The following is a 12,734-nucleotide window of genomic DNA, read 5'->3' on the forward strand; positions in this document are numbered from 1 at the left end:
TCTGGGGGGCAGATTTGGGGAGGGGACCCAGTTGGGGGGCCGGGTTTGGTGAGGGGACCCAGTGGGGGGGGGCTATGGGTCTGGGAAGTAGGGGGAGGCAGTTTTGGGGAGGGGACCCAGTGGTGGGCTATGGGTCTGGGAAGTGTGGGGGCAAGTTTGGAAGGGGCCTGGTGGAGGGCCGGCTATGGGTCTGGGAAGTGGGGGGGGCAGGGTTTGGGGGGGCTATGGGCCTGGGAAGTAGGAGCTAGGGTTTAGGGCCTAAGAAACAGTAGCAGAGGGGGTGATCAGGGGACTGCAAGAAGAATCCACACGTTATGTGAGAAGAAAACTGAGCTGGGGAACAGGTGTGGCTGTGCTGGCTCATCGACCTGGTAACGATGCTGTGAACCATCAGTGGAAGATGGGAGTCAGGTTAAGGTTAACACTCAAGTTATATTTCGAGCTAACAATGTAGTGAAGACAAAGCCTTGGATGATTTATTACTGCAGTATGGCTAGCCCTAGTGTTTGGCTCTGGGCTTACAAACTGCTCTCCCAGAGATTACAGTGCAAGTCCGTTATCTATCTAGGACTAAAATTTGGTAGAACTGATACCATTATTCACTGAAGGGGACAGTAAGAAAAAATGTCAAAAGGAGCTACTACGAATGGTCTTTGTTCATTTTAATAAACGGTACAATAATTAGATGTGAGTTAAAGAAATAGAAAGAAGTATTTCTTCACACAATTCATAGCCAACCTGTGGAACTCATTGCAAGGGGATGTTGTGAAGGTCATGAAGGTCAAAAGTATAACTGGATTCCAAAAAAGAATTAGCTACCTTTTGTATAGAATAGATCCATCAATGGCTGTTAGCTGAGATGGTCAGGGATGTAATTCCATGCTCTGGGTGACCTTAAACGTCTGACAGCTAGAACCTGAGACTGGATGACAGGATGGATTACTTTGGTAAATTGGCCTGTTCTGTTCATTCCCTCTCAAACATCTGGTATTGGGCACTATTGGAAGACAGGATGCTGGGCTAGATGGACCATTGATCTGACCCAATATGGCCAGTCTTATGTTCAGTGATGGAGAATCCACCACAACCCTATGCAAGTTGTTCCAATTGTTAATTACTCTCACTATTAAAAAATTGTGCCTTATGTCTAGGTACTACAAATTGTCTCCATTGATTTGACTAAAAGATACATTAGTCAGATGCTGGTTTTCAAAATAAATCTAATAAATTTAACATATTTAAAAAGGAGCTTTTAATAACTTCCAGTTGGTTGTTCCATGGACTCATTAGACTGTAGCATCACAATCTTAAAGAGGCACAGCCCAGAGTTACAAAGGTGTCTTGTATCTTTACGTTCATTTTAAGCATTGTCATTTTGAGCAACTCCTGAACACACTGGAATGGTCAGAAACAGAGCACCATATTTGAACCTGAGACCTAATAAATTCACCTTTCTTTGTATCTGAGACTTCTGCAGAAGATCGGGAAAAGCTGTCTTTGTTCGGGGAGCACCTATGCATTTGAATGAGTGACCCCTTACTCTGAAATTAAATGCCTCATGAACTATACCCCCCTTTGCCAATGGTAGATAGGAATCAGTGATCTTGTTTATGGTGATCATCCCTGAATCATTTTAATTTTTATTATTAAATGTATTTATTAGTGCTAACACCCACTTTATGCTGGTTGCTTTCCAAACAGCTATTGCTCCAAAGAGCTTCCAGTCTAACAACAGATGTCAGGGAAGAGGAATAACAACCTGCAACTCATACAAATCAATCACTTCCAGTATAGGCAGCATGGTAACAGTAGGACTTTAAAAGGGGATTTACATGTGGCCAGGACAGCAGATGAGCTCAGAATGGTCTTCCCATGTATAGAGGGTTGCATGAAATATGACGTGCTTTGGTTCATTTTAATGCAAGGTGACTTAAGAAGATACGGGTTTTTTACTAAATACAGTGGATGCTATCCTGACTTCATTGAAGTCAATTGGAGATTTGTTATTGACTTCAGTGGAGCCAGGATTTCACCCAATATAGTTAAGGAGCTATTGTAATAAGTTCCAGTTGATTATTCTATTTGCTTCTATTTTTGGAACCACAAATTATTCTTAAAACGAATTATTCTTAACTAGGCTGTCCGCATAAAATTCTCTTTTAGCGCTTAGTCAATAGCATGTTTACTGGTGTGGGTATAGCTCTGGGTACAGCATTTGACTGAAGATCAAGCGGCTCCCCAGCCCAAATCTGGGTGACCTCAGTTCTTTTTCTGACCCTTCAGTGTTCATCCTTGATGTTCCTCCACCTACACTAAAAAAGTATTCTACCAAAAATCAAATGATATGTTACTGAATGCCCCTCTAACTTACCTTGTCCTAAGCTACATCTTACAGTGAATCTCCTGATGAAGAATGTGAGTAAAACATCATTTTCAACCATCAGCCCATGTACATCATCTACTGTTGTGGAGCTGTGTATTAATTAGTCAATTAATTATTATTACAATAGCACCTAGAGGTTTAAGACCAAGAACATCAGGGCCCCATTGCACCAGTGGCATTTTTAAAACATATTTTTAAGCAGGTGCTTAACTACCCAATGTCAAATTCCTGCAGTTTTTCCATTCAGTAGAAGTACTAATATTGCCCAGAAATGCATAGTTTTGTTGTTTAGTTTGTGATTTTAAACAATGAAGGGGTCATTTTGATTATGGATATGAACAGGTGCTGAGTATCTTGAGATTAAATTTTGTAATTCTGTGCAAAATGTGAACCTACTAAAACAGTGCTAGTTACAGACCCATTGTAATGTTTTGTTTTTCAGAAGCAGATAAATAAAAGAGAGGAGGTACCTGGATTTGAACCAGGGACCATTTGCGCTGCAGTCAAATGCTCTGCCACTGAACTATACCCACTTTATCTTTATTATTAATTTGGTGGAAATCATTTCGTATTAATTAGTGGTCACACTGACTCAAACCATATAATTCAGTTCTGCAATATGAAATACACTTTAATTAATGTCCATGTTTCCATTAAGGATTCTCAGCTTGTTACTCCACTTTCCACTAGTGGTCTATATCTTTTTCACTGGCTGAAACCTAATCAAAGAAAGATCAGTCCACAGTGACTGCAAAAAAAGTCAATATTTAACCAATAAGTCTTTATTTTGATTAAAATAAGGGGGCACCTGGATTTGAACCAGGGACCTCTTGATCTGCAGTCAAATGCTCTACCCCTGAGCTATACCCCCACCTGCTGAAAGAAAAAAAAAGGTGACAGGTAAGTCTAGTTACGGATACTGGTTCTGTCACATTGTTACTCCACTATTTCTTGTAATAGGTTCATTGTGCCGGTAGCTATTTCTCAGACTCACTGCACCTGTAATTATTTCTCATAGTGCCCACACAGTTTTCATTTTGCATTTAACTCCCCCCCCAAAAAAAGGGTCTCTGCAGTTTGAATTGGGTTCACTTGGGCCAAGGTAATAACATTCTAGCTCTAATTCTGAGTTCTGTTTCTTTAAACCAATGACAAAAAATCTCTCTTCTTTTCAATGGCCTGTGTTTGCTTTCTCATGGCCAGCACACCTTGAAACCACATAAGCCATATTTAATAAGCTGGCAAATCACCCCACAGTCCTTCGCTTGTGATTACACCCACTATAATATCTACTTCTGTAGCAACCTAACTGATGGAAAGACAGCTATTTCTGGGGCAGAACATGCTGGCAGTTATACACCACCAAAATAACCTCAGGTAAGCTTACAGCAAGGAGATGAAGAAGGTGATGTGGATGAAAAAGGAGTTTAGTGGAGCAGAATGTAATGAGTCAAATAGAATAAAGCAAAGGAAGGGGGAGATGAGAATCACAATTATGATTATTATAAACAAAATGTCAAGCTATAATACCCCTCTCCTTCATATATCATTTGGTTTCTTAGATTGCAAGTTCCTGGAGGGCAGGGATTTGTACAACGCTTGGCTCTAGGGGTTCCTGACTTTGACTGAGGCCTCTGGGCCCCACTGCAATGTAAGAAAAAGTAAACACATTCACCCCCCGGAAGCATTTTCTGGTTGAAATTTACCAGATGTCATTTGGATCAGTTCATTTCTTCCAGCTTCCTTTATAATACCAGACCCTGAGCCCACAGCTGCATCTGCCTATATGGAACCCCAGGGGAGTTAATGGGGATCTATACAACTGCAGGGTTCTGCCCATATTGCTGTAGCTGCAGGATCAGGGCCTGACAGGTGACCAGCTGTGACTCCTGGCTGGATGTCTCTGTGCAGCTCCCTCACTCCAGCCAAACAACTGGGCTTTTTCTCTGGGTGTGACCTCTCTCATTAGCAGCAAGGGCTGTTTTATTTTCACAGAACTTCAGGTCTGAGATGGTCAGAATGTCTATACTGGTGCTTGCAGTGGTGATAGTGTAATGGTGGGAGACCCCCACCCCAAATGCTAGCATAGGCAAGGCCCCTATAATCCCTGGCCTTGTTTTCACACTATACAAGAAGCCACAGCATCCAGAATGCAGAGCATTGCCTAATTAGGCCTTGCCCAGCTTTGCAACATGCATAACGCAACTTAGAACCTCTGGGGAGTCTAGATGGCACCACCCCCTGCCCTGGGGTAGCCTCAGAGTCTACGGAGCCCCAAGTGAGACTCCATCATGCTGCTTATGAGGGGGCCTGTGTTAACAGCTCTTGTGCCCTAGATGGAACTAGATTAGCGCACTCCGTTAGAGCACTGTATTCCCACCTCACACTGCTGCTGAATCGCTCAAAAGCCTGCCCATGTCACTGCATGTGCGGGGGGACAGAGAGAAAAAAAAAACCCAAAACAACTCAACAAACACGAGGCAACCACTCAAAGTGTCCTCCAGGCAGGGGCCTTGTCTTCATCTCTCTGGGTACCATAAAAATATTAACTGCTTCTTCTCCCCAGGGCTTGAGCCCACTAGGTGTCATCCACCTGGCCAAATAGGAACAATATATTTTCCCATTTTTCTCCCCCCTTAATGCTCTGTATACATGAAGATCTGTTGTCAAATACATGTGGTTTTTTTTAATCTATCTAGACTCTTCTATAGATAGAGATTAAAGCACCTTGTATTACAGGTAGTATCTTCCCCATCTCTCTGGGGATGAAGGTCTGGGCTGGCCCACAGATTCTCTTCTGAACACATGGAGAAGGCCATGCATGAGCTAGTCATCCTGCACTATCACCTGCCATCAGTCAGCCTAGTTCCAGAGCAGCTGGTAAAAGCAGGAGCCCAGATGCTGCATCAACAGCGCGTATCCTAGGCGAATAAATCACCCGTAACAACAAGCTGTTAAAATAGAACAAGCGAGAACAAATATTTTATTTTAGCTCCCATTTCTTACTCCTAATCAGTGTCTCCAGGTCTCCATGGCACCCGGAGGGGCTGGCATCGGGGGTATGTGAGAAGCAGCTCTTTCGGCATCAGTGGAGTGGGAACACAGTGACTTCGCCGAAGCAGGACGAATTCACCCGCAGGTCCGGGGTGTTGCGACGATAGCCGAAGCGCCCGTTGTAGCCCTTCATGGGTTTCACATCTGCCAGGAAGCTGTAGTGGCCGCCCACCTGCTCAGAAGAGTGGCCTGTGGGGAAGAGAGTTGGCCCCATCAGTCTCTATAGCGCCTTCCTTTCCAGCTGTGCTCCATCCAGCGACTCACCCAGGCCACTGAGCGAACTTGGACTGGTGTGCAAGCTACACACAAGCTCGGTAGCCTTGTCGATGTTAGGGAAAACTTAGTCAAAATCCCCCACCTGTTCAGCTCTGCTATTAGCAACTGGGAGTCCTGGTGGGCCCAGGCCAGGGGCTGCTGGCGACAGAGCAACGTGTTGATTTGTCCTGCCCTAAGTGTGAGGTGACACAGGCTCAGATTCTCTGGAGGTGCAATTCAGAGGAAAGACAGGCAAAGTCAGCTGGGTGCTGTCTGGATGCTGAGCACCAAAGAGGCCCTAGTGTCACTTAGCCTGGGGGGTTGCCCTAAATTACAATAGTTTTCCCAAGACCCATAACTTGCGGAGTGGGGACTGGGGACCAGAGTAGTGCCACCTATGAGGGCCCACACCCCACACCAAGGGTATTTTCTGCCATCCCCTTGTGAGTTGTTTAGGATTTCTGTACTCTCTGCTGCAGGGGCCAGGACATGGTAAGGTCAGAGCCAGGGCTCCCAAGTTTGCTAATTCCAGAGAAACAGTAGCCTAGTGGCTATAGCACCAGCCTGTGACTTATAAAACCTAGGTTCTATTCCCAGCTCTGCTGCTGGGTAATCTTAGGCAAGTGATGGCCTGTCTCTGCACCTCAGTGTCCCATCTGTAAAATGGGGGTAAATGATAGCTACCTCCTTTGTGAAGCGTTAAAATTGAAAGATGCTGTTATATTTATTTAACAGAAAGGAATTTTTGCCAAGTGATGCTGTGGAATGCAGCATTGTTGACTCTTACAATTTTATCATCTGGGATTTTTTCATAGAGCCCCAATCCTGGAATCAAGTGATTATACAAAAAACTCAGCTTTCCTTTAAAAGGAATGTAAGTTTGTAGCCTTATGACTGAGGAGAAAAACTTGCAAACTTGACACCTTTACCCCAACTTTTATGAAACCAGAAAGCACGTTAATAAAAATCAAACAAACAATATTTATTATTCTTTTAAAATCTCATGATTCTTAACCCAATCGGTGATACATAGAACAACTGATGATTGGAAAAGAGCTTATTGAAGGGAGTCTTACCTGCACCTGCCCAGTTCCTCCTGTTCAGGTACCTCTGCCCTGGCCCATAGATGTGGAAATAATCCACTATCCAACCATCCCTGGATGTACCACCTCGGTGCTGGGGCAAGTCAGAGAAAGAACAAAAACTCAGAGCAAAGCCAGATTTTGGCTCGTCCCTAAATCCCAGCATGAAGAGTCTTGTTGATGTCAATGGCAAAGTTCCCATTCACTTCAGTAGCATCGGATCAGGACCTAACAAACCAGCTACCTGATTTTGTCCTGTCTCTAAAGACACATGAACACAGCGTGAAAATGCACTGCATTTAGAAACAGCTCTGGGTATGCACTCATAATGTATCTGGGATGCATGAAAACAGGATCTTTATTGTTCCAGAGTCCGAAGCTATGCAATCCTGCTGCTGTGAACATATCTTTAATCAATAATAGCTAATGAGATGAAATACATAAAATATCAGATATATCCAGAGAATTCCCTCTAAAGCGACAGGGCCAGATTCATCACTGATGTAACTCTAGTGACTTAAATCTGGTACCAGGTTATGCATTAGCTAGCTAACGTTTGTAGAGCTCTTTGAAAGTGAAAGATGCCCTAAGTCTGCAGCCAGATCTGCTAGCACAGACCTCAGTGCAAGTGTGGAATCCCTTATGATGGCTTCCGGTGTCCATGCTAGCAGATCTGACTGCAGGAACCAGGTCTAAGTTATTTATTAAGCACCAACTGGGTTTGTCATTGTACAAAGCACAATGAAAGACACAATGGACATTATTTTCATATATTCTAAAGCCAGAAGGGACCACTGTGATCATCCACTCTGCCCTCCTGAATCTGTATTTGTTTAGCTTCAGCTTCCAGCCATTGGGTCTTGCTATATCTTTATCTGCCGGACTGAAGAGCCCATTATCAAACTTTTTGTTCCTCACAAAGGTACTTATAAACTGCGACCAAATTACCCCTTAACCTTCTCTTTGTTAAGCTCTTTCATGCAGTGCATACAAATGCAAAGGATTATTATTTCAAAAGTTTTCTATGAAGCATCGGTGAGATCTTAAACAGTAAATTGAGATGAAATGCGATTTCAGTTAGCTGAAAAGAATACAAATGAGCATTTTCTCTCTCGCTTTCTCACCATGGCTTGGGTAGCACTGAGCTTCTGTAAGCAGCACAGAAAGCATAGACAGCAAGGTCAGCGCAGGTAGATCATGTGTGACTATGCTAGCTTGCCCTGTATAGTTTTCTTTACAAAATAAATTTCACACAGACTGCAACAGTTGTTCGCTTTTTGAGCAAAACATTTAAAAAATTGGTTTTTTTTTAAACTGATCTGATATTAAGCAACCAAGAAAAGATCCCAGCTACATAAAGAAACACAAAATCACCATTATTTAGAGATTATTCCTTTCTCACACCCACCTTCAGCTGGAATTCTAAAGTGGATGGAGCTATCATTCTTAAGCAGGGAGAACATTATGCTGGGGAAGAGGAGTGAGAGGGAATTATGCTGTCCACTAGTGGCTGAGGTAATACCACATCATTCTTTGAATTATAACCACAGTGTTATAACCCAACACGCCACAGATCTGCCTGTTATTCTACCAAAATCTGGACATCAACATTTTATCAACTGTGTCATTTTCAGGACCCAGATCAATTTGTCCGTCTATGGTTCTGTTTTCTCTTTAAATGGCTAATTTTTGCTAATCCATGACTTTCCTTCTCCCTTTTCCGCTTGCTGGTTTGACCATGTATGGTGTTTTCTGACATCACAGTTCACTGAAAATGACACAAGAACCATTGTGAGGTCATAAACAGCAAGGATCTCAAAAATCTAAGCAGAGGAAAAGGTGAAATTTGAGGGGGGGGGAGGAGATGGACTTCTAATAAAGTTAATTACAGGTCATTTTATTATTATTTGTATTGCCTGGGAACCCCTGTCATGGCCTGGATGGTACAAACAGAACACAAATATCAGAGGGGTAGCCGTGTTAGTCTGGATCTGTAAAAAGCAACACAGAGTCCTGTGGCACCTTATAGACTAACAGAGGTATTGGAGCATGAGCTTTCGGGGGTGAATACCCACTTCGTCAGACGCATGTGACCAAATAGTTTACAGTCTAAGGTACATTTCGTTTTTAGTTCTGAATTTGGTTAGAAATTTGTCAATTGAATATGCCAGGGCAAGCTGCGATGGTGGGATTTCTTAATCTTCCCACAAAGAAACCAACCATCCTCTTTCACCAAACAGCTCCCCCATACTCCACATTTCTGATCCGCAGGCTGCCTGCTTTGGAGGAGAACTGTGTAAAATTCTGTCTCCTCTGAGCCACCTAATAGCCAGACACGGTTTTTGACTTTACAAATAAACCCAATTTTTTGGTCATAGACACAGACTCATGAACTAAGATGGTAGCTACACAACCCACCAGGGAGAAAAGCAGGACGATCACATTGCCACGGGCTCCCCCTGCGGTTCGTTCATTTCAGCACCCAGGCGAGCTGCTACCCAGTTCTCCTCGCCCTCCAGAGCCCTGAAACTCCCCCTCCTGGGGCCCAGCGAGCCGGGCTGCGGCCACGGGCAGCGGCACCGTACCTGCTCCGTGTTCTTCAGCAGGGCCTTGACCGCGGGGGACGCGAAGTAGCTGGCGGCGTGGCCGTCCAGCTGGGCGTTGTAGGGGGGCAAAGCGGACCAGAGCTTGGGCGGGATGTGCGCGTAGCTGCCGGCCAGCGTGTCCACGGCCACCCCGTCCAGGATAAAGCCCTTCTGCCGCTGCAGACACCGCCTGCTCAGGCAAGCCATGGCGAGCAACGGCGGGACCCCCGCCCCGGCGCCAGCCCCGGCTCCCTGTGAGCCCCCGGCCCGTGCAGCCGCCTCCGCCGCCTCCCTCCCCCGGCTCCCTGCATTGTTACGTTCGGGCGCCGCCCCTGGGACGCTCCCCAGAGCCAGCTGCAGGGCAGCTGCCCGCCCCGGCTGGGAATCGAGAGGCCGAGGGGGGGGGCACAGGCCTCCCCATCACCCGCCCCCCCAGGAGCGGGACCCGCTGCCCCGCAAGGCTGCGCCAAGCCGAGTCGCTCCGTCACGCCACGTGGGGCTGGGATGGAGTCAGCTGTTAGCCAGCCGCAGGTGGCTGCGTGTGTATGTGTGTTACCAGCTACCAGCCCCATCAGAGGCGGCGGGTTTGTTTGGGGATAGATTAAAGCGCCACGGGGCGAGGGTCAGTCTAACCTATCTCCTGCTGCCTTGCCCAGCACCTGGGCACCGCTGTAAGCGAGACCCTCATGCTCACATCAAGCCACCCAGAAAATCAGGGCCAGGCCCTCCCCTGTGCCTGCACCTCAGAGTCCAAGCTTCCTTTGGAGAGGGGCAGCAGCCCCCAGGGAAGTGGTCCAGTCAGGGCTACTCAAACTGCTTAGCACAATCAGAAACGGACAATCGCTAGGACAGGGGTAGGCAACCTATGGCACTTGTACCGAAGGCAGCACGCAAGCTGATTTTCAGTGGCACTCACACTGCCCGGGTCCTGGCCACCAGCCCGGGGGGCTCTGCATTTTAATTTAATTTTAAATAAAACTTCTTAAACATTTTAAAAACCTTATTTACTTTACATACAACAGTAGTTTAGTTATATATTATAGACTTATAGAAAGAGACCTTCTAAAAACGTTAAAATGTATGACTGGCACGCGAAACCTTAAATTAGAGTGAATAAATTGAGACTGGGCACACCACTTCTGAAAGGTTGCTGACCCCTGCTCTAGAAGCAAATTAAGACAGAATCGGGGATTTATTTCCAGACCTTGCAGGGAGTGCAGCGAATGGCTGCACTGGGAAGGGGTTGACAATGGCTGAACCTACAAAGCCCTAGAAAAGCCAGACTTTCAGGGCACAGTATTATTGTATGATTTAATTTGACTGAAGGACTTTTCCGCTCCACACAGGCCCTGGTAAAGATCCAGATGTGAAGCCCTCAACACTTCATGAGGAAACCCCACCCCTATGCATGCTTTCAGCATACAGGAGCTGGCCTGCTGAGAAGTTACAGCAGCATAACTAAGAGTCAGAGGAGTGAAAATCACACCCATAATCAAGCAGCTATGTGGACATAGCTGCATCTACAGTGGGGGTTATGTCGACGGAAGAGTGCTTCATTCAACATAGGGCTTGTCTACACCACGCAGCTTTTAGTGACAAGGCGGTGTCAAGCCTTTTCGCTAAAAGTCAGCGTGTGTAAACGCTCTTTGTCGGCACTTTTGCAGACAAAATACTTCCAGCCCCGCGAGCGGCAGTAGCTTCGTCAGCAGGAGCGCACTCCTGCCAATGAAGCTGCGTTCACACGGCCACTTGCATCAGCAAAACTTTTGTCTTTCGTGAGGGGCTTTTTTTAAGTACCTGTGAAAGACAAAGTTTTGTCGACAACTTTGCAGTGTTGACATAACCATAGTTAATATCTTTTGTGGAAGTGGTGTTCCAATACTGACCGAAAAACCACTTGTTGGTGTCTGCTCCATAAGTGTGGACATAACCAATATGCTTACACAACCCCTAACTTTCAAGACCATAGGGTAAAACCACCACACCCTTAACTGACACGCTGGTATAAAGAAGGAAAATTTATTTATTTGCAATTCCATTCAGTCTCACATCCACAGTTTTGCACTTAAAAAAAAAAAAAAGTTGGGGATAAGACATGTCCCATCACACAGCATAAGGACTGAAGCTTTTTGCACTATGTAGCAGCCTGTACTATCACCTTTTGCAGGTTTTACCATAAATGCTGTAACTCCGGTCTTAAAGTTAGAGAGCCCATCAGCTCATCCTTAAAAGGTATTTGGAATTCAAGTCTGCACATATCAGTTTGTGATGTGGCATTATTTGTCAAAGAAGGCATCTTAGTTCACCTTCAAGCTTGTTTCACCATTCCCAGGGCTTAGTAGCACATGCTGCAGCCATCGCCTCCTCCAACAGTGGTGGGCTCTGCTATGCCCTTGGTCCACATTAAGCACATTCTCAATAAGAAAGTTCCTTTCCTGAGCTTACTCTACGAGACCCAATTACCAATGCTGTCGTTCAAACTCAAACAGTGCTTTTCTCGCAAAGCTTGTCTGTCATGAGCATCTTATACAGTAGAACCTCAGAGTTATGAAGGAACACCTCAGGAATGGAGGTTGTATGTAACTCTGAAAAGTTCACAACTCTGAACAAAACGTTTGTTCTCTCAAAAGTTCACAACTGAACATTGACTTAATACTATGTCATGTCACACTATGTTCAAACTTTACTATGCAGAAAAAAAATGCTGCTTTTAACCATCTGAAATGATACAAGCACAGAAAGTTTCCTTACCTTGTCAAACTTTTTTTTTTAAACTTCCCCCTTATTTTTTAGTAGTTTACACTGAATACAGTACTGTACGTGTTTTTATTTTTTCCTTTTAACTCTGCTGCTGCCTGTGTACTTCCCATTCCAAATGAGGGGTGTGAGTTGACTGGTCAGTTCATAACAGGTTCTACTGTAGTACCAAATGTAAAAATATCAGGTAGCGTTGCAATGCGAAGGACATTATTCAGTCATGGGTTATTTCATGAAGATCTGTCTCCTGGTGCAGAGTCACAGCTTTTAAAACCAAGTTGCCATATTCCTATTGGAGCCTCAGGCCTTGTCTACACAAGACAGACATTTTGGTATAACCCTAGGGGTGATTTAAAACAGATATTGGTATACCCATATAACCCCTTTCTGGAGACTCTTATTCTGGTATTAGAGAGCCTTATTGTAGTTCAGTTTGTGTTGCTTGGGAAGGCGTTTAAGCTCAACAAAAAAAAGTCATACTTTTAAGTGTATCCACACAGGGTACTATACCTATATGACTAAAGCTGTAAAGGTAAACTCTCCCCAGGCAGCCACACCCTCGTGCTAGGAGCACCGTAGCCATGTTTGTTAGGGAGGTGATTGATGTTCCAAGCTTTA

At 44.9% G+C, this 12,734-nt stretch overlaps 1 protein-coding gene and 1 non-coding gene across 2 annotated transcripts; both read right to left on the minus strand.

Moving 5' to 3' along the window:
• Positions 1 to 3,182: 3,182 nt before the first annotated feature.
• On the minus strand, positions 3,183 to 3,254 carry TRNAC-GCA. Its single transcript has one exon. It is a non-coding gene; the product is annotated as a tRNA-Cys (tRNA).
• Positions 3,255 to 5,337: 2,083 nt separating this feature from the next.
• On the minus strand, positions 5,338 to 9,633 carry C27H17orf98 (chromosome 27 C17orf98 homolog). Its single transcript, XM_039516953.1, has 3 exons — positions 9,360 to 9,633; positions 6,769 to 6,868; positions 5,338 to 5,626 (listed from the first exon to the last, which is right to left on the minus strand). Exons 1-3 carry the CDS (start codon positions 9,564 to 9,566, stop codon positions 5,469 to 5,471), a joined length of 465 nt encoding a protein of 154 aa, XP_039372887.1. The 5' UTR covers positions 9,567 to 9,633; the 3' UTR covers positions 5,338 to 5,468.
• Positions 9,634 to 12,734: the final 3,101 nt, after the last annotated feature.

Source organism: Mauremys reevesii, linkage group 27 (assembly GCF_016161935.1).
Source record: "Mauremys reevesii isolate NIE-2019 linkage group 27, ASM1616193v1, whole genome shotgun sequence".
Classification (NCBI taxonomy): domain Eukaryota; kingdom Metazoa; phylum Chordata; order Testudines; family Geoemydidae; genus Mauremys; species Mauremys reevesii.

Coding starts and splice junctions, on each gene's coding strand:
- C27H17orf98 (XM_039516953.1), bottom strand. CDS start 9,566: ATGGCTTGCCTGAGCAGGCGGTGTCTGCAGCGGCAGAAGGGCTTTATC. Junction 6,869..9,359: donor TGCTGAAGAACACGGAGCAG/GTACGGTGCCGC, acceptor GACTTGCCCCAG/CACCGAGGTGGTACATCCAG. Junction 5,627..6,768: donor GAGGAACTGGGCAGGTGCAG/GTAAGACTCCCT, acceptor TCTTCCCCACAG/GCCACTCTTCTGAGCAGGTG.